Here is a 20,530-nt window from a genome sequence, read left to right on the forward strand (position 1 = left end):
GCGCTGGAAGAGCCTCAGTTCCCACCACTATCCTGGAGTCACTTGGGCCTAATCTGTCGTTTCCATGTTGGCCAAGGCCCCAGAGTTGCCACAGCATCATTTCCAAGTTTGAAGCTTTGGTTTCTATTTCTCTCCTCTTTTTTAGCCCTGGGGGTGCTTAACTGTGAATTTTCCTACTGACATTCTTGTCCCAGTAAACCTGACATCATTAATTTCAATTTTCAAAACTAGGACCACTTGAAAGCTCCTGCCTTGCTAGCTCCTGAGGTACCCTCCTTGGCTGAACTCTAGAGCTCTTTGAGATTAAAAAAAATAAATAAATAAACTTTCATTTGACGAATGCAAACACTAGGGCTCCAACCAAGACCATAACTCCCATCTGCAGACTCTTTACCTGTGATTTGGTAGGGAAGGTGAGCCAGACCATGGTGGAGAATAAGGCTTGAACATGCTCCATTTAGGACTACCCAGGTGGCGCTAGTGGTAAAGGAGCCACCTGTCAATGCAGAAGATGCAGCAGACGTGGGTTTGATCCCTGACTCAGGAAGGTCCTCTGGAAGAGGGCAGTTTTTGGTTGTATCCTCAGAGTCGACAGGGCTAGTCACCACTCTGTCCCTTCTTAAAGGGTTGTCAACTACAAATTGGCACTTGTCATCTACCTCTTCAAGGATTAAATCATGTGCTGCTGGAGCTGCTGATTTTCAACACCCTCTGAAAAGAGCTGAGAGTGGAGATCAGAAATGACACTCTGTGCTCTGGGAAAAACTGGCAGAACATGTCTTCAAGTAGATATTTTCAGAAGATGATTTCATGAGCCCAATTCTTGTATCCCTCATATCTAGAAAAGCATTAAAATCCTTCATGATTCACAAGTCAACTACTGCTCCTTGTGACTAGCAGAAACCTTCTGCAACAGATATGTGCTTTGTCACATATACTCCCCCTTCACCAAAATCACATTTATATATTGGCCTCCTCTCTTCCTCTTTGGAACAATTTCTCAAAGCTATCTGAGATGCTGTCTCCCAGGCTGTACTCCTCATTTTGCCCCAATAAAATTTAACTCACAACTCTCACATTGTGTAATTTTTTTTTAAGTCTGCAGGACACTAATCCCATCCTAACCTAAATACTTCCCAAAAGGTTCAATTTCCAAATAGGGTCACACGGGGTTTCTACATAAGAGTTGAGGGATGGGGCACATGCAACACATGATTTGTCTGACTGTATCCACACTGATGGTATGAAATGGCAACTCTTGTGTGGCTTCCACTTGCATTTCCTTAATGGCCAGCAAAGCCCAACATCTCTTCAGGTGCTCATCAGCATTTTATATTGTTCTTCTCTAAGATGTCTATTCAACTCCCTTGCTCATTTTGCGGACTTGTCTGCCTTGTTTTCACTGACTTTTGGGGGGCCCCACCCCGCGGCTTGCAGAGGCTTGAACCTGAGCCAAGGCAGTGAAAGCGCCGAGGTCCAACCACCAGAACGCCAAGGAACGTCCCTCACTGACTTCTAAAAATATCACTCCATGGAGATAAATAAATGCACACTCCGTCATTCAAAGAGAACGACTGAGAGACGAAGCTCGCTCACATTTTGTGCAGGCGAGCCTCGCGACCCAGAGTCTACACTCACCCCCTCCCGCGCCCCCACACCCCAGAGCCGACAGCGTCTCTTCGGTCCACAGCCGGCCGCGGAAACCTCAGAGCTGGCCGCGGAAACCGCAGAGCTTCCCGCAGACGCGGCGCCTGGGCCTCGCCCCTCCGACCGCGGAGCACCAAGAACAGTCCTCCAGCAGCCCCAGAGCGGCCCGTGGAGAGGGGTAGGGCGTGGCGAGCGTCGCCTCCCAGTCGGTTCCGGGAACCAGGCCCTGCTTCTGGCTATTCGCGGTGCTGCACCGGGCTCGGGATCGGGCGTAAGGTGCGGAGGCGGCGCGGAGAGCGGGCTGCGGGGTGGGAGAGGGCTGTTCTGCCCGCGGAACGGCGAGCGCCCTGGAGGCTGGAAACCGATACGGCAGTTCGGGGCGGGGCCGAAAGTCGCTGACCGCTGGTGGGGCGGTGGCTCCGGCGAAGCTTGGAGGCCGCCTCGGGGGCTCCTTCCTTCGAGCCTGGAGGCAGCGCACTGGCCTCCCGGGACTGGAGCCCGAGCGGCCGGCGGCGGGGCAGTGGAAGGTTGTCCCGGCACAGACCAGGCCCTGAAGGAAAACCCGGAGTTCCGGCAGTAGCTTGTCGCTGACGGCCAGGGTGAGGGGCGCTCGGCCTTCCCGGGAGAGCGGGGTGCGAGGAAGCCTGGAGAGCCCCCCTTTCCCCCGGGCCGCCTTACTGAGGACGGCTCTGCTCGGCACTCGGTGCGGCTGCGGTGCGCGGGGTGCTCCTGCAGGACGAGGGGTGGGGCGTCTTGCCGGCCTTCAGGTAACCTCTCAGATACTGCCCCCACCTCTGCTGCCGCGTGCTCCTTAGCCCCTTCTGCCTGAGAGGCGCCATCTGGTCCCCCAGTGCTGTGCGAAAACCGAAGGGACTTCTGAGTGAACGAGCCTGAGTTCTGATCCTCGACCTGAGTGATTGCGCCTAATTTCTTTGTTGGTGGCAGAGCCGCGCAAGGCGCGGAGGCAGAGTGGATGAATGGCTTCAGTCGGCAGTGACAGTGGCTGTTGTGTCCTTGCGTTCTCTGGACCTCGCTTCTCTTTCATTCTTTAATCCGATGTTTATTTGAAGAACTAATGTGTGCTCTCCTTTTCCTGGTTCTCTTCCTTTTCTTATCCTCACCTCATTTCCATTTTCAGCTGCTTTCTGCCTCCCCTCTTTCAGGGACTAGAGAGGGCCTTCTGCCACGTGTTTCCAGGGCACCCCCGGTCACACTGACTGTCATCAGTGGTTCATACCATCAGCATCTGGGAGGTGGAGACCCTGTCAGTCCTCATTCACTGGCCCAAAGGGTGTGGGGGTCACTGGGCTTCTCTCCCACCCCTTCCAGGCCGGCTCGGCTGAGACCTACTAGGCTGCCTGTCAAAGAGCAGGAAGCATCGATGTCTGCTGTGGGTCCTGCCGCTGCACACCTGCATCGCCCTGGTGACAGTCACAGTGACTGCGTGAGTTTCCTGGGGGCTCAACTGCCCCCAGAGGTGGCAGCAATGCCCCGGCTCCTGGGGGACTTGGACAGGGCCACATTCAGAAAATTGCTGAAGCTGGTGGTCAGCAGCCTGCAGGGAGAAGACTGCCGGGAGGCTGTGCGGCACCTCAAGGCTGGCGCTGACCTGCCTGAGGAGCAGCTGGGTGCCCTGATAGCTGGCACACACACCTTGCTGCAGCAGGCCCTCCGGCTGCCCCCAGCCAGCCTGAAGCCCGACACCTTCAAGAACCAGCTCCAGGAGCTTTGCATCCCCCAGGACCTGGTTGTGGACTTGGCCAGTGTGGTATTTGGTAGCCAGCGGCCTCTCCTTGACTCTGTGGCCAGGCAGCAGGGGGCCCGGCTGCCCCACGTCGCTGACTTTCGGTGGAGGGTGGACGTGGCCATCTCCACCAGCGCCCTGGCCCGCTCCCTGCAGCCGAGTGTCCTGATGCACCTGAAGCTCTCAGATGGGTCTGCCCTCCACTTTGAGGTTCCCACGGCCAAATTCCAGGAGCTGCGGTTTGCTGTGGCCCTGGTCCTGAAGGAGATGACCGAGCTGGAGAAGAGGTGCGAGCGCAAGCTGCAGGACTGAGCCTCCCGCCAGTGCCTTCTGGTCGCTGAGGCAGCTGTCTCAGATGGGCTTTCCAGAGCGAAGCCTGCCCTTCTGACAAGGCACTCCAGTGAGGGAGTGTAACCATGTCTTTCTCTAAATGAAGTAGACAGCTGTGTCTTTCTCTTTTTTTTGAAACTAAAGCAACTGTAAATAAAAAATAGATCCTTCTGGGTAAGCATCAAACCACATGCACCCTCTCCACAGAGGTCGGTCAGTCTTGCTGCCAGGTAAGGGCACCTACTGTGCTGGTGGGCCCACATGTGGTCTGGGGTTCAGGCCAAGGCCTTTGTGAGGACACAGGCTGTTCAGCCTGCCCCGTGCAGCATCCAAACTGTTGCTCCTTTGCTCTTGGGAACCCTGTGTTTCAGGGTGCACATTTCATTCCCCATCTTAAATCCCTGACCTTAAAGTGCATTCTAGTGGAGGGGGTGCGGGGAGGAAGGTATAATAAAAACAAGCAGTGTAGCCCAGGAGAGGGTGGGTGCTGCAGGAGGTGCAGCAGCCTCCGGAGATTGGAGGCAGGACGGTGGGAGAGCTGGGCTGCACTTTAAATTGGGTCTTGGGGCGGGTCTCCTGAGGATGTGGTTCCAGAGCCAAGAGGAGGCAGGGATGCTGCGCGGAGGGAGAGCCTGTGGGCGCGGGGCTGCGGCCAAGTGGGAGGAAGTGAGTGGAGGCACAGGGGCAGGCCCAGGGCCTCTCTGGGAACTCAGCTCAACTCTGAGTGAAATGCGTGTGATGGATAGTCGTGTTAGAGGATCACACCGGATACTGTGTTGACTGAAGAGGGCAGGCCGCAGAATGGGGGTGAGGAGTCTGGAGTTGGTGGTGGCGGCAGAGAGGGGAGTGGGGGCCTCGCCCAGGTGTCTTGTGGCTGGGTGGCTCAGGCAGCTCAGACCACCATAGACCAAGTGGCTTGAACAACAGAAATGACTTGCTCCCAGTTCTGGAGGCTGGGGTTAGCGTGCCAGCACGGTCAGGTCCTGGTGAAGCCTCTCCACCGACCTTTGGACTTCCCTCTGTGCATGTGTATGCATGTGTGTGTGAGTATGTGACAGAGTGTATGAGTGTGTGTGTGAGAGAGAGAGAGAGAGCGCTCTTCTCCTGTTAAGAGGGCACCAGTCCCCTCCAACTAATAAAAATAAATGGGGAAAAAAGAAAAAAAAGAGGGCACCAGTCCTGTGGGATCAGGGCCCTATGTTTATGACTTCACCCAACCTTAATCACCTCCCTGGAGGCCACATTTAAAAAATTTATTTATTTATTTATTATTATTTTCTTGAGGCTGCATTTTTAAATACAGGCTCAGCAGGGGTTTGGGCTTCAGCAATTGAAGAGTGCTGGGGAGGGGGGTGCACAGGCCTCTCCTGAGTGCCTGTCGGGCAGCAGTGTGCAGAGCCCTTGACCAGCCCTGTCCCCTCGGCATAACTGCGTCCCTGGTAGGGGGCCTGGCAGTGTCCCTGCCTCTATGGTTTGCTCTACCAGGAAACCAGGTCACAGCTTGGTAGGATTAATAGGCCCAAGCATTAGGCAGGAGCTTCCTCTGAAAAATAGCAGTTGGGTTTGGGTGCCCACCTGGCATCCTGCCATGTCTGTGTTGGAAGCCCCTGGCCTTCCCAGCACCCTCTTTCTGTCCCCACTCTGTGCCAGAACCCATCAAAAGCAGCAGTGTTTCCTCTGTGCTGTTTCCAGAATGTGCCCATGATCTTGATTAATTAGGCCTTTCCCTGAGTGAGGGTCCCAGCAAGTTGGGCCAAAGGGACAGAGAAGAGGAGGTGCCCTGGGGGCTGCACTCAGAGCTGGGGTTTCCCTAGCCAGGCCCCACATGGGACTCAGTCCTAGCTCAGCCGAGGGCTGCGGACTCCCCGTGTCTCCAGCATCAGCCAGCAGCCTGGGCCCTTCTTCCCTGAGGATAGGAGCTGGGCTGGGCCATCCTCGCTGCTGCCTAGGCCTGCCCACAAGGACCTGCACAGTAAGCTGAGCACCACATCTCCCTCAACCAGTGATGGAGGCTCTCTTTGCCGTGACTTCTTCCTCAACCGTCAGGCATGTGTCAGAAATATGTACTTGTTATGATATGTTTGGAAAATCCTAAAAAATAAAAACAAACAAAACTGAAAAGAATCAAAAAGCTCCTTTGCACATAGACAGCCATGGAGAAACCCTCTTGACCAGATTTGAACTTAGCCTTTTGTGTTGGCGTTTTACTTAGCATAATGTTGTTTAAAAAAAAAAAAAAAAAGCGACCATTTTAAAGCCCTAGCGGCTTCCCTGGTGGCTCAGATAGTAAAGAATTCGCCTGCAGTGCAGAAGACAGGGGTTCGATCCCTGAGTCGGGAAGATCCCCTGCAGAAGGGAATGGCTACCCATTACAGTATTCTTGCCTGGAAAAATGCCACAGTAGACAGAAGAACCTGGCGGGCTGCAATCCTGAGTCCCCCAAATTCGGACATTACCTCCGTAACTTCCCAAAGTACGTCCTTGCGCGCCCCCTATAGGCCAGGCCCTGACGACGCAGCCGAGTGGGGAGAAGGTATAGATGGAAGGAACCACCAGGTGCAGGCTCCGCCAGGCTCGTGTTAACCCTGTTAACTCAAAGGCATCGACATGGTGACAAAGTGCAGAGAGGTTTGAGTCTTGCCGAAGGACACACAGCTTATGGGGGAGCTGGTGGTCGGTTCTCCGCCAACCTTCCCTTCCTACCTGTCCATCCACTGACTTCTCTGGGCATGTGAACCTGGTGGCGAGAGAGGCGCTCCATGCTGGCTCCCGAGTGAGGACATGCATTCAGGATAGAAGTCCACAGGCTGGGGAGTGTCTGTTTTGCTGGTTAGCATAGCAAAGTTCACTGGTGCAACCAGGAACGAGGCCTGGAGTCCAAGCCTGCCCCAGGTGCCCCAGCTCTGAGCTCCACTGCCACAGGACCCTGTGGCTATGATTCCATGATTTTAAGGCACGTGCTTGGCAGGAACACACACAGGGTCCCTTCCCGAGGAACCCTGGAGGAGGACAAGAGCTCTCAACTGAAGCCCACCTCATCCTCTCGGCTGATCTGGCAGGCAGGGGTGCTTTTCTAACTGAGGCTCGGAGCCCCCCGCATCAGGACTACGGTTTGCACACCCTTTTGCCTGCCAGGCTACAGAGACCTCTTTGTCCCTGTGCTCCCGGCCAGGGAAGTCCAGCTGTCTCCCGAGTCAGCCGTGTGGGTGTGTCCATCCACCTTGCTAGTCCCCTTCCCCAGGTCCTGGAGGATCAGCAGACTCAGTGGGTATGGGGCCCCTCTGAGGCTCTGTGTCTATACATGCTGTCATCTCCACCCTTGAGGGGTCCAGGCCGCTAACTGGGGGTGCAGAGCTCTGCTTGCTCACCTGCTTCTCTCCCCCATCCCCAAAAGGCACCATCTGTGCCTTTTAAGTCACTGGTCAGGAATGCCTGGACCAGAACATTGACCTCCATCCTCGGGAGGCTGGTTGTGGTGGGCCCTGACTACGCCGACCCCTTGCCTTGGTCTCCAATGAGCTCTTGACAGCTCTAATGCTGCCAACCCCAGGTTGTCCATTTGTGAGCCCTCGTGCTTGTCTCAAGGAGGCGCACACGGGCAAACAGTGACACAGGCATCACTGTACAGAGAGAGGTTTTCGTGAGAAGCAGAGGACGGGCAGCTGGCTGTTCCCGGGACTGCTGGCTCCTGGCACTCAACGGAGCCAGGTAATGAGGGCCACCAGCCTCGAGACTGTGCACAGCCTCTGGCCTGACTGTGTGCAGGGAGGTGGATGTGATCCAGCTGGAGAAGCTCCCTCCAGCTGTGAGGCACAGGCTTGCAGGCCAGCAGAGGTGGCCCTCCTCACCTGCACGGGGTGTGGTGACCTGTTCTCTAAATGGCTAGAGAATATTTTAGCCTTTCAGGTCATGATTCTGTCAGCTCTGCCACTGTAGCTCAAAATCAGCCAGAGAAAACAATGTGCATGATTGTATCCCAATAAAATGTCCTGTGGACACTGAAATTTTGATTTCACGTCACAAAATTTATTCCAACCATTTAAAACCCGTTCTTAGGACTTCCCTGGTTGTCCAGTGTCTAGGACTCCACTCTCCCAGTGCAGGGGCCCCGGGTTCAATTCCTGGTGGGGGATCTAGATCCTGCATGCCACAACTAAAAGATCCTGTGTGCCCCAACTGTGACCCAGCACAGCCAAACCCAGAAAAACCACTCTTAGCTCCAGGGCCATGGAAAACCAGGTGGGGTGAGGGTGGCTCTAAATGCCTGTCTCCTTGCGCGCCCGCAGGGCTCCCCCAGGCTGCAGAGCGCTGGCCCGCCGCACCTGTGCTCAGTATCCACTTGGAGGCAGGGCTGGCCCTGCCCTTGTCCCCAGATAAGAACAAGACCTGACAGAGAACAGATGTTTGACCTCATGTAGACCTCTGTGGAAACTCTTGGCGCTGGAGCATTTTCTCTCATCTGTGGGCCTGTAAAGCTTCACCTCAAACCCTGGATGTACCTCAAACACAGCATTCATTCAACAAACTTTTCCTGGGCTTTGAGTGCAAGCCACATCCACCAGGGGACACACGGATGTGAAAACCCACTGGGCTCTGCACAGACACCCCACTTTATTAGTGAAGCTTCCAGAATGCTCAAAGTATCATAAAGCTTATCTGATAATTAAGGACAAATTTCAGGTTAAAATTATGAGTTTAATTTATTCTCCAAAAGAGAAATCCAAAGTATTTTAGAATCTATTCTGTAAGTGTTCTGGAGATTTTCTTTGGCCATGCTGGGCGTCTTGTGGGATCTAGGGGAAAGCTGAGTCCTGACCACTGGAGTGCCAAGAAATTCCCAGAAATTCTTAAAATGAGTTTACTGTTCCTGAAGCCCCAATTGGGAAATACAGCTTGGAAGTAGAATAGTCCAGAACTCCCAAACCTGGCAGGCAGCCCTCTCCTCTCCTCCCAGCACACACACACAAGTGTTCTGGGATCTGAAACCCACGCAGCAGCAGTTTGAACGCAACATCGTCAGGCGACACACTACCACAAACCTTTTTCATGCAGCTAAGGAGAGGCCTCACCCAATACTTCTGCAGCCAGTACCGGCTGGCATGTAGGGCTTGAGATTTACTTCTATTGAATTTTTGGTTATCCTGGGACACTTAAGTGAACGAAACACACTAAGAACAGACGGAAAATAACCCCTCAAAGGCTGGAGGCAGGACTGCCAGGCGGTCAGAGGCACCCTGCAAGCAAAGGGCCAGCTGTGTTCTAAGAACCTTTATTTGGTCAGACTGAAATCTGATTTCAATATAATTTTCAAATGTCACAAAACGGTCTTTCCCCACACCACCCCCACTGAACCACTGAAAAATGTAAAAACCCTTCTTAGTTCTTACGCCTGTCACAAGGTAAATGGGGACATGAACACTCTGAAGGTGATTCAAACACACATGGCTTGTGAGCAGCACCAAGCCCACGCGGTCAGCAGCCCTGCCGATCAGCCTGGAAGGAAAACCAGGAGGCTGTCTGATCAGAAGCAACTGCCGTATTGGCGAAGCCTCCTTGGCTGTCTGTGATTAATTTCTCAGACATGCGTGCATTTACAGGACTGACTCCAGCTCAGGTTTTGTGGAGGCCCCAGGCCACTGTCCTCAGGCTGATCACCAGGCTTCACAGACGTGGGCACAGGCCAGCATTTGGCCTGCGGGGCACACAGTGGGCCAGCCCCCAACAGGACCATGTTGATTCCAAGTCCAGGTGCTAGAGTGCATTTAAGGCTGCGCCCTCTGGCCCTTTTTGGCTGGCCTGCAAGTGCTGTCAGGAAAGACAAGCATCCTGTGGTGCAGACCCTGGAGTCCAGAGGCCCTACACCCCTTTGTGCGTCATTACCAGGAGTGGCCAGCAGGACTCCCTTATGGACTCCTCCCTTATGGGACACTTTCCTAGCACCAGCAGAGGGTGGGGGTGTGGCACGGCCACCCAGGACCTTGATCTTGTCCCACTGTTAGGTGGCTCACAAGGCCCAAGATGTGGCCCACTTAGAGGTGCCACCTTGCCCGGCTCTGAAAGCAGTGACCACCTGGCTGAGCATAGCAGCTGAGGTGGAGACGTAACCTCTGGCGTCTGGAAAGGTCCCTGCCCTCTTGCACAGACTTTCAGACACAAGTTGCGGGTGTAGCGGGGGGTTACAGCTGCCGCAGAGCACACTGTCTGCATGGTGCACCCCACCCAGGGCAGAAGCATACCGAAGTTGCAGGGGGGGCAGTCCTTGTCCCAAGACAGCGCTGCGACCTCCACACCTTGTGCCAGGGAAGCAGCCAATCAGGCTGAGCTGCTGGGGAGTTGAGTCCCATCTACTTGCTGAGAACTTCCTGGACTCGGCTGTCCCAACCTCTCTAGGCACCTGGAGCGGCTGACACTTGTTGAGAGAAACCCACAGGCTGCTACTGGGCTATGTCACACAAGGCGAACCTGGGCTTAACCCAACCTGTGTGACGTAACCCAAGTCCTGTTGCAATAAAAGTCCTCAAGTGACCTCAGGGTCACCTGTCGGACACGGGAGAAGTGGCCCCTCCATGGGAGACAGCCGTTTGCCCTGTGATTATCAGCAATGGTGCCAAAGATCGCCAGGTCTCATGGGGTGGTCCTGGGTAGCACCTGGTGACACTCCTCATCCTGAGTCCCCCTGCACAGCCCAGGGGCCTAGGCTCTGTGGGCGCCACTGCTGCACGTCAGCCTCATCCTGCGGCTTGCAGGCCTTGAGGAGCTGTTCCAGGAGTCGCTCTGCAGCCCAGCCTGTCAGTCAAACCAGAGCAGTGATGTTCCCTGCACGTTCCTCCTGCCGGTGACAAGATGGCCACGTGCTCTGACCACTCGACCCAAACCAGGCCATGCTGGCAGAGAAAACCTGAGCAGGAGGCGATGCCAGGAGAGCGGGCTTGCTCACTGGCACCCAGTGCTCGGCACCCACAGGCCCTCTGCCCTGGGACCTGTGGGGCCCGTGAGGCCACATCCCAATGCTGATCCTGGTGATCAGGCGTCTCCACCACCCATCGGCCTGGGCAAAGGCACCGGCTCACGCATCTGCTTGCAGACCTTCCAGTTCTGGTGGTCCATGTAGGTGGTGTTTTGAGGATATGCCTCTGGTGGCATCCTCAGCGCTGCTCTTTCATTCTTGTAACCACTGTGAGACAACGCTCAGGGAGGACACTGGGTTCTGGACTTAAAGCAGGCCAGGGACACTGTCCCCAGGCCTGGGTGCTGCTCCTGGCATGCCTGCATGGACCCAGCGCCTCCCTGAAGAGAAGGGCTGCTCTGAGAGGCGTATCCAGTGGGGAGAGCAAAAGGGGAGCCCGGGTACCCCTCCAACAGCCCTGCACAAACACATCCCTGCTGCAGAAGCCAGTCTTGAGTACCTGTGGCCTAAGGAAGACGTTCCTGGAAACTTCTTTCATCCCACTCCTCTGGTGGGGCTGCTGGGGCTCTTCTCATGCCTTTTCTGCAAGGCCCAGGGTCATCCCTTTGAGAACTCAAATGCTACACGTGTCACCCTGATGTGAGAGACACGAGATTTATTGAAGGGGATAAGGTAAAATGTGCCAGCAAAAACATATACCACGTATGAATCTCAACACTCCCTAAGAGAGCAATTCTGAATATTCCCCAGTGTTCTAAATCTTAAGTGTAAAAGATCCCATGTCAAATAAGTTAAGGCTGTAGGTTTATTCACATTTATACACATTTGTAAAGGCAAGTGGTCTAGCCCATGTGAATTTTCTGATGCTGAGTAAGCCTTGAGCTCCTATTAAAAGCTTTGCCACATTCATTACATTTGTAAGGTTTCTCTCCAGTGTGAATTCTCTGGTGGATAATGAGATGCGACCGCCATCTGAATATTTTCTCACATTCATTACATTTGTGAAGTTTCTTTACAGTATTAACTCTCCTCCGACTCGCGTGGGTGGAAGCCTCCAGGGTGCCCCCGTACTCACGGTACCACTGGGCACGAGTGTGGATCCTCTGGTGCTCAATCAGGTATGAACTCCGGCTGAAGGCCTTCCCACACTCGCTGCACCCATAGGGCTTCACCCCAGCATGAATAATCTGGTGCTGGAAAAGGGTGGAATTCTGGCTGAAGGCCTTCCCACACTCGCTGCACTTATACGGCCTCTCACCTGTGTGCACTCTCTGGTGTATCGTGAGCTGTGTGCTCATGCTGAAGGCTTTTCCACATTCGAGGCACTCATAGGGCTTCTCTCCCTTATGGATCCTCTGATGGTAAATGAGGCTTGAGCTCTGGCTGAAGGCCTTCCCACAGTCACTGCACTCGTATGGCTTCTCCCCGGTATGAATTCTCTGATGCTGAATGAGGTGTGAGCCCTGGACAAAGCCTTTCCCACACTCATCACACTTAAATGGTTTTTCTCCAGTGTGAGTTCTCTGGTGGCGAATAAGTCGTGAGCTGCAACCAAAGGCTTTCGAACACTTGTTGCATTTATAAGGTTTCTCTCCAGTGTGTGTCAGTTGATGCTGACTCAGGCGGGAGACCCACCGGAAAGCCTTCCCACACTCGTCACACTTAAAAGGCTTCTCGGGAGCATGCATCCTCTGACGTGCACCCAGGCTGGGACTCTCCGGGGTTCTCGGGAGCTCAACCTTCTCCCCAGCGTGCATCCGCTGGTGCTGAGCTAGGGTTGAGCTCTGGCTGAAGGCCTTGCCGCACTCTGGGCACGGGTAGGGCCGCTCTCCCGTGTGGGTCCTCTGGTGCCTGGCCAGCTGAGACTGCTGGCTGAAGGCCTTCCCGCACTCCCGGCAACCATAGGGCCTCTCTCCCGTGTGGACCCTCTGATGATGGATGAGGCTGGAGCTCTGCCCAAAGGCTTTTCCACATTCTTCGCACCTGTAGGGCTTCTCCCCAGTGTGAATCCTTTGATGCTGAATAAGTTTTGAGCTCAGGCGAAAGGCCTTCCCACAGTCAGTGCACTTAAACGGCTTCTCTCCAGTGTGGATCCTCTGATGCTGAGTAAGCTGTGAGCACAACCTGAAGACCTTCCCACACTCCCTACATTCATACGGTTTCTCTCCAGACAAGGTACTCGGATGTCTCCCCTGAAAGCAATCAGATAACTTTTTTTGGCACTCTTGGCATCTGTTGGGTTTCTGCTGGGTATTCATTTCCTGGTGCAGAGCAACATCTGAAGGAGATCGCAAGCTCCTGCCACATACATCACACCTTCGGAAGGACCTCTGACTTTGATCAGGCTGACAACCCAGGCGGCCACTGCTCCCCCGCTCACCATGACCCTGGAACTCGTCCTCGGTGAAGGCCTTCCTGGGAGCCATGGTCCCCATGTTCAAGAAGTTTTTATGGAAGAGAGAGCTTGGCTGTCTCTGTGAACAGACTTCAGGATCTGAGGTGTCTCCAAAGCCAGGACTCTGGGGAAAGTCCTGGGGCAAGGTTTTGACCATGACCCCCCCGGATTCTGATTTAAGACTGTCCATGTCCTCACAGGCCTGCTCACCATCAGTCCCAACTGTAGAATCTGAAATGAACAGGAAGCAAATTGCTGCTAATCCCCCGTCAGAGAAAGGAGACAGGGGTGTGGAGGTGCATACCACCCTTGGGACTGAGCCACCTCCCAGAACAGGCTGTACTGAGCATTTGGAAAGATGCGATGAGAAGTCAATGCCTTTTGACAGTGGTCAAAATCTGGTTCTGTTCATGCTTAATGCATTCATTCAGTTACTATAAACCTGGAAGACTGCAAAGAGCCACTCTCCTACGTGGAGGAAAGGTCATCTCACAGGGAATGAGTACAAGGAAAACCCACAAAAGAGCAAAGTGAGCCCAAAAGGGTGGAGGATAAGAGGCAGGGTTAGGCTGCCTGTGAGAGTAGAGTGAGGAGGAAAGAGGGACTGAAAATTGAACAGAGGGGTGTTATGTACTGAGAAAAATGAGGCATCAGAGCTGATAAGGGGCACACAGGGGTGAGTCCAAGAGAGGTGGGCCTCAGCTGTCCACTGGGTGGGGTTCTGAGCAGGGCCCAGAGCCTGACCTCCACACCCTCCAGGCTGCCAGTCATGCCCGCTGACTCACACTGCTGTGTCCATCCCTTGCTGCCCTGCCCCTCAGCTTCCAGGTGGCCACAGAGACTACACTGATGCCTCCTTCCTGGGGGTTTCCAGAGGGCCCACCTCCCTGCTTGCCCTCCACATGGAGGTATGGAGGGATGTGGCCACCAGCCAAGGAATACCTGGGGCCACCAGAAGCTGGAATAGGCAGGTAAGATCCTCCCCTCTAGGTTTCAGAGGGGACACGACACTGCCTGTGACTTGATCTTGGACATGTGGTCCCCACAATGAAGGAACAATGAGTCTCGGCTGTGGTAAGCCTCTAGTCTGCGTGCTTTGTTACAGCAGCTTCAGGACACCAACACAGCGCCGGAACTTCATCCGAGAGGCTGGGCTCACCCAGACCCCATGAAACTCTGGAGGGAGCGTGGCAATGGCAGGTGAACAGCTGCTCAGAGTCACACGTGTGCCTTTGCTTAATAAGAATGTTAGTAAAACTCAAACTGAACAAAATGTGGTTCAAAAACAAATTGTCTTGCCATAATGCACAGGAATGCTATGCCCTTGCTTTTCTGTAGTTTAGTCTTTCCTGAGGCTGCCCCATGACTGGCCTACGCCCCGTGACTGGCCGCCTAGGTGCACCCCACAGCATCCCCAGGCAGCTCAGCAAAGCTGCATGGATGGCCTCTGGGGTCCCCCTGCAGCTTCCCACCTGAGCCCTCGCCAGGCATGGAGATCCTGAATCCCTCCTGTGCCCAGAAGCCTCACCTGTCCGGGTGGTCCTGGCTGCCTCTCTCCCCTCTGCTCCTTGCAGGTCGAGGACCCATGGCTCCTGCCCCTGTTCTAGCCGGGAGATCAGCTCAGGCTTGAAGACCAGGAATCCTGCTGTGGGGGCAGCAGAGGAGGACACGGCATCACTGTGGCTGGGAGTGCTGCTTGGGACTCAGTTCTCCCTGGTCCCCAGGAGTTGGGGTTGGGGCTATTGGAGCACAGGGGCCTCCTGTCCAGACCTGCTGCCTCCTGAGGCTGGACAGAGAGGAATGCTTGGACTCCCAGTCTGGCCCTGCTGCAAATGGAGACAGGGCCAGGATCTCCAGGGAGTCCTGTCACCCAAGTCTGCAGAACACAGGCCAGCTCTCCCCCATGGGGAGAGGCGCAGGCACAGCCAGCACTTCCCTCAGTCCCCTCAGGGATGCTCCAAGAGGTACGGTTGCTTAAGAAACAATACAACAACAAATCAACCAACAAAATGGATTTTAAATCAGAAGGTGTGAAGCCCAATCATCAGCCAGCAGCCCCAGCCTCAAGTCCTCACACAGAGCCCAGGGCCTCAGCAGAGGGCTGGACACAGCAGGCACCCCCTGGCACCTGCCCTCTGGGGCCAGTAGCCCCCATGCTGTGGGGCAGCTGTGTGAAGTGCTCCCAGCCCACCCAAGGGTTGGTCAAGCCCTCAGGCTAGAGCACTCCTCAGGTTTTCAGCCATGGGGTGGAGAAGGCAGTAGGCAGAGAAGGTCAAAGGCTCAGGTGACAGCAGGATCCCACACTCAAGAGGAAATAGGTTCCTGCCAAGCACACGTGTGCTGCTCACAGAGAAACATCCCTGGGCAGCCAGCAAGGGGGTCGGGCAAAGGCCATGAAACAATACCACAGACTGCACCTGATCTAAGTGAAGCTGGACACAACAGCGATCACAGTGGGTGGCTCAAAACTATTATTATCCAGAAACTATGTGATGAATTAGTAAGTGGCAACTGTATTTACTATGAGTCAAAATCTGTAGGATGCAGCTGAAGTGATGTTTATGCATAAAATTTCACGTTTTGAAATACACCAACTAGATACAAAAATGGTAAACACAGAACAGGTAAATACTAAACTCAAAAAACAACAAGAAATCTGACTGAGTAGCTATTTAAGCTATTTCAAGTTTGGATTCTATTTCTATTCACTCAGGCAGAAAGTCCACCTACCTTGTGAGCACTGAATCACATGATGTATGTAAACCTGGGAGCCTGCTTGGCTCACCGAGACTCCTTCTGGGGTCAGCTTCTGGCCCACAAGGACTCACAGTCCTGAGCCCCTGCCTAGCCTTTGACCACATGGCCTCCAGACCTGCAGCCTCTAACACAGACCAAAATAGGTGGGTGCTGACCGATGATAGAAGGGGTAGGGGTGTCCAAATAAAGCCTCACCTAGTCCAGCCACACTGCTGTGGTTCTCAAGCATCACCTCCTTGTAGAGAGCCCTCTGGCCGGGGTCCAGACACTGCCATTCCTCCCGCGAGAAGTGCACGGCCACATCACCAAATGTCACAGCCTCCTGAAAGGACACACACCAGTCTCCTGGCTGTCTCAAGCACACAGACCACAAAGTTGAGTGAGACAGTCATCAGGCCCCTTTGGTTTTAAAATCGAGGGGAGGAAGGAATTCCCTGGCTGTCTTGTGGTCAGGACTCTGCTTCCACTGTAGGGGGCACAGGCTCAATCCCTGGTCAGGGAAATAAGATCCTGCAAGCTGTGCAGTGTGACCAAAAAAGAAAATAAAATCAAGGGGAGGGACAGGGTACTCTTTTGCCCCCTTCTGATGCCTATGTCAGAAGCTTTCTCTATCTTCTTTATACTTTAATAAAACTTAATTACACACACATACACACACACACAAAAAAAATCAAGGGGAGGGACAGTATGCAGGACAGGGAGGGACCCAGACCATGGGGATCTACAACCCTCCCCTAAGAGCCTCAGGCAGGCCCAATCTGAGCAGGGTTTGCTCACTACCTTGGAGACACCTGAGACTGGCAAGGGGTCGGCAAGAGGCCAAGGGTCTAGGTCCAGGCCCATTGGGCACAGTAGGTACCCAGAGGAGCAGGTAGGGGCCTCACAAGACGAGGGAGGGAACAGGGGAAGTCAGACTCCTACCATGAGGCTTGGTGGGTGGGAATCCACGTATCCTGGCTGAGAGCCCTGTTGGCAGTTACCAGAGTCAGAGGTCACGATCCTGGAGGCCCCAATGTCTCACTTCCAGACTAATCGAGGGGGTACCGTATCCTCCAATCTTTTACTTCCAACTCCAAGTGTTCTCTGGCAGGGACTTGCAGTGGGGCCAAAATGGTGGTAGCACTACAGTATCTGCCCTCCGAAGCTTCATTCATCTTTCAGAGAGTGTGACATGCAAGAATTACTCCACAAACATGTAATGGATAGTTGCCACGTGTACCAGGCACTCGGCTACGCAATAGGGATGTAGTACTGAACAACGCACAAGGACTCTACCTTCTTGGAGCAGCCTAGTGGGGGAAAGTTAACTGACCATGGAAACAAGCCAAAATTACAACTGGGATGACAGCAAAAGTACAAGGGACTCAGAAAGCATTTAAACTAGAAAACCCTGACTTAGTCTGATGGGTCACTTCCCCTAGGTGCTAACTCGGTGCCAATGGGGGTGGGGAGGGAACTCCTGGCAGCAGGAACAGAGTGTGCAAGCGCCAGAGGCAGGAAGGACCCTCAGAGGCAGGAAGTACTAGGGCTGAATGAGCCAGTGGGGCAAGATCTCAGGCAGCAAGATGAGTCATGATGTGACTGGCAGCTGGAGTAGACAGGAACCAGCAGGAGGGACTGTAGGGAAAAGAGGAGGGGACACCTGAGCACACCCCAACCCTCGGACAAAAACCTGACCCCTCCCCTAGCATCCTCCTGGGAGGTCAGAAAGGGAAATGGACTTCCTAGGAGAGATTTTGACTCCAAAAGCGGCTTGAGGGAAGAAGCTTTAGGCCATGAGCTGATTCAGACAGCAGTGATCACTGTCAGGCGGTTCCCCACCTCGGCCTGACCAGAAGCAAGCATGTGCCTCCCAGTGCTGGATCCTGGATCCCCTGTAGAGAAGTACAGACCCTAAGTGGCAGCCAGAATTAAGAGAAAATACATAGCCTACGACCCCAAGACATAGCCCTTTTGGCCACCTTCACGAAGTCTAGGTCTTGGAGGAGCAGTGAGAGAGGGTAAAAGAGTGCCCCCGAGGGAGATGATGGGTATGCAGGCTGGAGCATGCCTAGAACCGGAGGGGAGGCTACGAGGCTGCTGCGAGGCCGGATCTGCGGGATGACCCCTCCCGCTTCTTCCCGGCCAAGACGGCCAAGGCTCGACCACGACCACCGCCCTACCCGGGGCCAACGGGCTCGCAGAGCCGCCCGCTCCACTAACGCTTCCCCGCGGAGAGGCCGGGGGAGCGCGGGACCCGCCGCATCGGAGGCGGGAGGACGCGGGGGCCGGTGGGAGACCTCTAAGCCCAAGGGGGAGGAGCACGTGGGCAGCCCCAACCTTAACCGACGCCCTCATCACCGACTCACCCTCCCGGAGCCAGCGAGAGACTCTAGCAGCGCGACGACGCCGGAAACGGGCCTCGGCCGCTCGCGGCCGCTCGCCCCGCAGACTTCCGGTTGCTCTGGGCGGTTCGGAGGCCCAGCCGACTCTGTGGTTCCCAGCCGGCCCCCCAACCCTGGGAGCCGGAGAAGGGGCGGGGCCAGATAGCTTGGGAACCGACAGCGCCCGTAGCGGGCGGGGGTCACAGTTCAAGGAGGGCGGGGCCACAGGTCAAGGAGGGAGGGGTCACAGATCAAGGAGGGCGGGGCTGGGGCCGAGGGAAAGTGAGGGCCAGGGCCCGCTGCTGTGTGGCCTGGGACCAGGGAGCAGACCCGGACGAAGCCGGAAGAGAGCGGCCTGAGGGTCGCCCGGGCCGTCCCCGCGCACCTCTGGTCACTCTCCGGGCCGCTGGTCCTCGCATTGGGTCTGTGTGCGGGCTGCTGCCGGGCAGAACGCGCCTGCTGGGCCTGTTCCAGGCTCCAGGACTACAGAGACGCCGCTGCCCCAGCTGTGCCCAGTGTAGTACGGGGGCGAGCGGCCAGGTGGGGCGCAGAGGAGCACTGTGGAGAGAGTAGATGTTATGTCCTTGGTGTGGAGATGTCTCGAGCCGCGGGCACCGCAGAATGTGGAGGGGCACCGACAGCCCAGAGATGAGACTGGGAGGGCTGCAGAAAGGGTGAGGACCACCAGGAGGAGAGGCCTAGGGCAGACGTCAACCGGGACTTCTGGCTGAGGTCCTTGACTGCGTCGTGGGGCTCGAGGCAGCAGGACAACCTAGGACCCGCCGAGAGACCTGAGGCGGTGGGTCCTCAGGCGAAGGGCGGCGCGCCCGGGTGTCAGGTCAAGACTGCTCCTCACTGTGCTCTCTCCCACCCCAGCTTCGTCTGGCTCCTGGGGCAGCCCGTTCTGGGTGTTCTCCCAGACCCACACGGTCCTGTGTGTAGGGGAAGGGAACCCCAACTTCTTTGGGACTCGGCAAGAGCCTCCCCTTCGGCGGCCCAGCTCAGCTTTGGGGAGGTCGCTGCGCGCGTCTTCGGAGGCCACAGCTTCCTGTGAGGTCTGGGCGCCTGGAACTTTACACACTGGACAGCCCTGGAGCGGCAAGGTCGGGGGAGGGCCCTGACACCAGCCTCATTGATGATCCAAACCCTGGGGTCCCTGGCAAAGCCATGGTGAATGGGTGCAAGCCCAAGGAAGGTGGACAGAGTCAGTTCCTGGACAGACTCCTAGGGGAGGTGGAAGGGGAAACTTAATATGCTCAGAGGAACCAGCTCTTTTTCTGTGGGCGCCTGCGTGATGTGGTCTGGGTCCCCCACCCCATGCCTCCAGATGTCGAACAATTCTCAGCTCTCCCATCTCCACATCCTCCCTGATAACTCTGAGAGCATCTGTGCAAAGGATGAATGGATGAAGAAATGGAGAATGGGAAAGGACTGGGTGTACACCTGCTTCTTAACCCTAACCCCTAGCCAAGTACTCAGGCACCCTGAGCTCACTGGTGTCCTGACCTACTGGGTCCCCCTTCTGCTGGAGTGTCACCACACTGCACCATCTTGAGCTAGGAGGTCCTGGCAAACCTGGGCCCCAGCCTAGCCCCTCAAGGTGAGGGGAGAACTCCTACTCAAGGTGAGGCTGATCCAGAGAGCAAGAGGGGGAGCCAGGGCTGACAGTGGGATCTTCAGACTGATGACAGAACCACCTCAGCTGCCACAAGAGTCTGGCCCAGAGTGTCCACCCGGCAGACACCTGGCAGTGTGGGAGGTGTGGGGACCAGGGTGCTGAGGGTGCTACCTGGGTGCGGGGTGAAGGAGGCTGTGTCTGTCCACTGCAGGCCATTCCAGGGCCTCCACACCTGAGTTCCATAATCCTCACTGAGCCTTGGACCCACTGAGCAAACAGACTGCATGGTCCCCTAAATGGTCACGGTGCCTCTTCTCTGGGCAAACCCAAATCACTTTCCAGCTATTTCCAGACTGGGATTAGGATTCTGAGCTGTAAGTGTTCCCAGGGGAAAAGCCAAGCTTGAAAGTTATTTTTGAGGACTTCCCTGGTGGTGCAATGGATGGGAGTTCACCTGCCACGCGGGGGACACAGGTTTGATCCCTGGTCTGGGAGGATTCCACATGCCTCGGAACAACTAAGCCACAATCACTGAACCGGGGTACAAGAACTATTGAAGCCCATGTGCCTAGAGATTGTGCTCCACAACAAGAAAAGCCACCAGAATGAGAAGCCCACATTGCCCATGAAGAGTAGACGTGCTTTCTGCAACTAAAGAAAGCCCACGCAAAAGCAAGAAAGACCCAGCACAGCCAAAAATCAATCAATCAATAATTAATTCCCTGGCAATCCAGTCATTAGTTCTCCACACTGTCACTGCCGAGCACAC

The 20,530-nt window shown here is 55.2% G+C and overlaps 2 protein-coding genes across 9 annotated transcripts; one reads left to right on the forward strand and one right to left on the reverse strand.

Annotated features, from left to right (window-relative positions):
* The first annotated feature begins 1,649 nt into the window (after positions 1–1,649).
* On the forward strand, positions 1,650–4,887 carry COMMD5 (COMM domain containing 5). Of its 3 annotated transcripts, none has more exons than XM_065903627.1 (2): positions 1,650–1,923; positions 2,977–4,887. In XM_065903627.1, exon 2 carries the CDS (start codon positions 3,029–3,031, stop codon positions 3,701–3,703), a length of 675 nt encoding a protein of 224 aa, XP_065759699.1. In that variant the 5' UTR covers positions 1,650–1,923; positions 2,977–3,028; the 3' UTR covers positions 3,704–4,887. The 3 variants fall into 3 exon arrangements, with proteins under 3 accessions (XP_065759699.1, XP_065759701.1, XP_065759700.1); XM_065903629.1 differs by lacking the exon at positions 1,650–1,923 and adding an exon at positions 1,943–2,246; XM_065903628.1 differs by lacking the exon at positions 1,650–1,923 and adding an exon at positions 2,271–2,414.
* Positions 4,888–6,098: 1,211 nt separating this feature from the next.
* ZNF7 (zinc finger protein 7) lies at positions 6,099–18,259 on the reverse strand. 6 transcript variants are annotated; one of them, XR_010658726.1, is made up of 6 exons: positions 18,129–18,238; positions 16,702–17,654; positions 15,976–16,102; positions 14,552–14,668; positions 11,128–13,254; positions 6,100–11,008 (listed from the first exon to the last, which is right to left on the reverse strand). XR_010658726.1 is itself a non-coding variant. In XM_065903623.1 (6 exons), exons 3-6 carry the CDS (start codon positions 16,702–16,704, stop codon positions 11,471–11,473), a joined length of 2,031 nt encoding a protein of 676 aa, XP_065759695.1. In that variant the 5' UTR covers positions 16,705–16,934; positions 17,602–17,654; positions 18,129–18,237; the 3' UTR covers positions 6,100–11,470. The 6 variants fall into 6 exon arrangements, 5 of the variants coding, with proteins under 5 accessions (XP_065759698.1, XP_065759695.1, XP_065759697.1 ...); XM_065903623.1 differs by having other exon boundaries at positions 6,100–13,254; positions 16,702–16,934; positions 17,602–17,654; positions 18,129–18,237; XM_065903626.1 differs by having other exon boundaries at positions 6,099–13,254; positions 14,552–14,665; positions 18,129–18,240.
* Positions 18,260–20,530: the final 2,271 nt, after the last annotated feature.

This window comes from Muntiacus reevesi, chromosome 12, assembly GCF_963930625.1.
Source record: "Muntiacus reevesi chromosome 12, mMunRee1.1, whole genome shotgun sequence".
Classification (NCBI taxonomy): Eukaryota; Metazoa; Chordata; class Mammalia; order Artiodactyla; family Cervidae; genus Muntiacus; species Muntiacus reevesi.

Excerpts from the sequence above, each read along its gene's own strand:
- ZNF7 (XM_065903625.1), bottom strand. Across the intron at positions 14,669-15,975 it reads CAGCAGTGTGGCTGGACTAG|CAGGATTCCTGGTCTTCAAG; the intron begins GTGAGGCTTTAT and ends CTGCCCCCACAG. Across the intron at positions 13,255-14,551 it reads AGCCAGGACCACCCGGACAG|ATTCTACAGTTGGGACTGAT; the intron begins GTGAGGCTTCTG and ends TGTTCATTTCAG.
- COMMD5 (XM_065903627.1), top strand. The coding sequence starts at position 3,029 with ATGTCTGCTGTGGGTCCTGCCGCTGCACACCTGCATCGCCCTGGTGAC.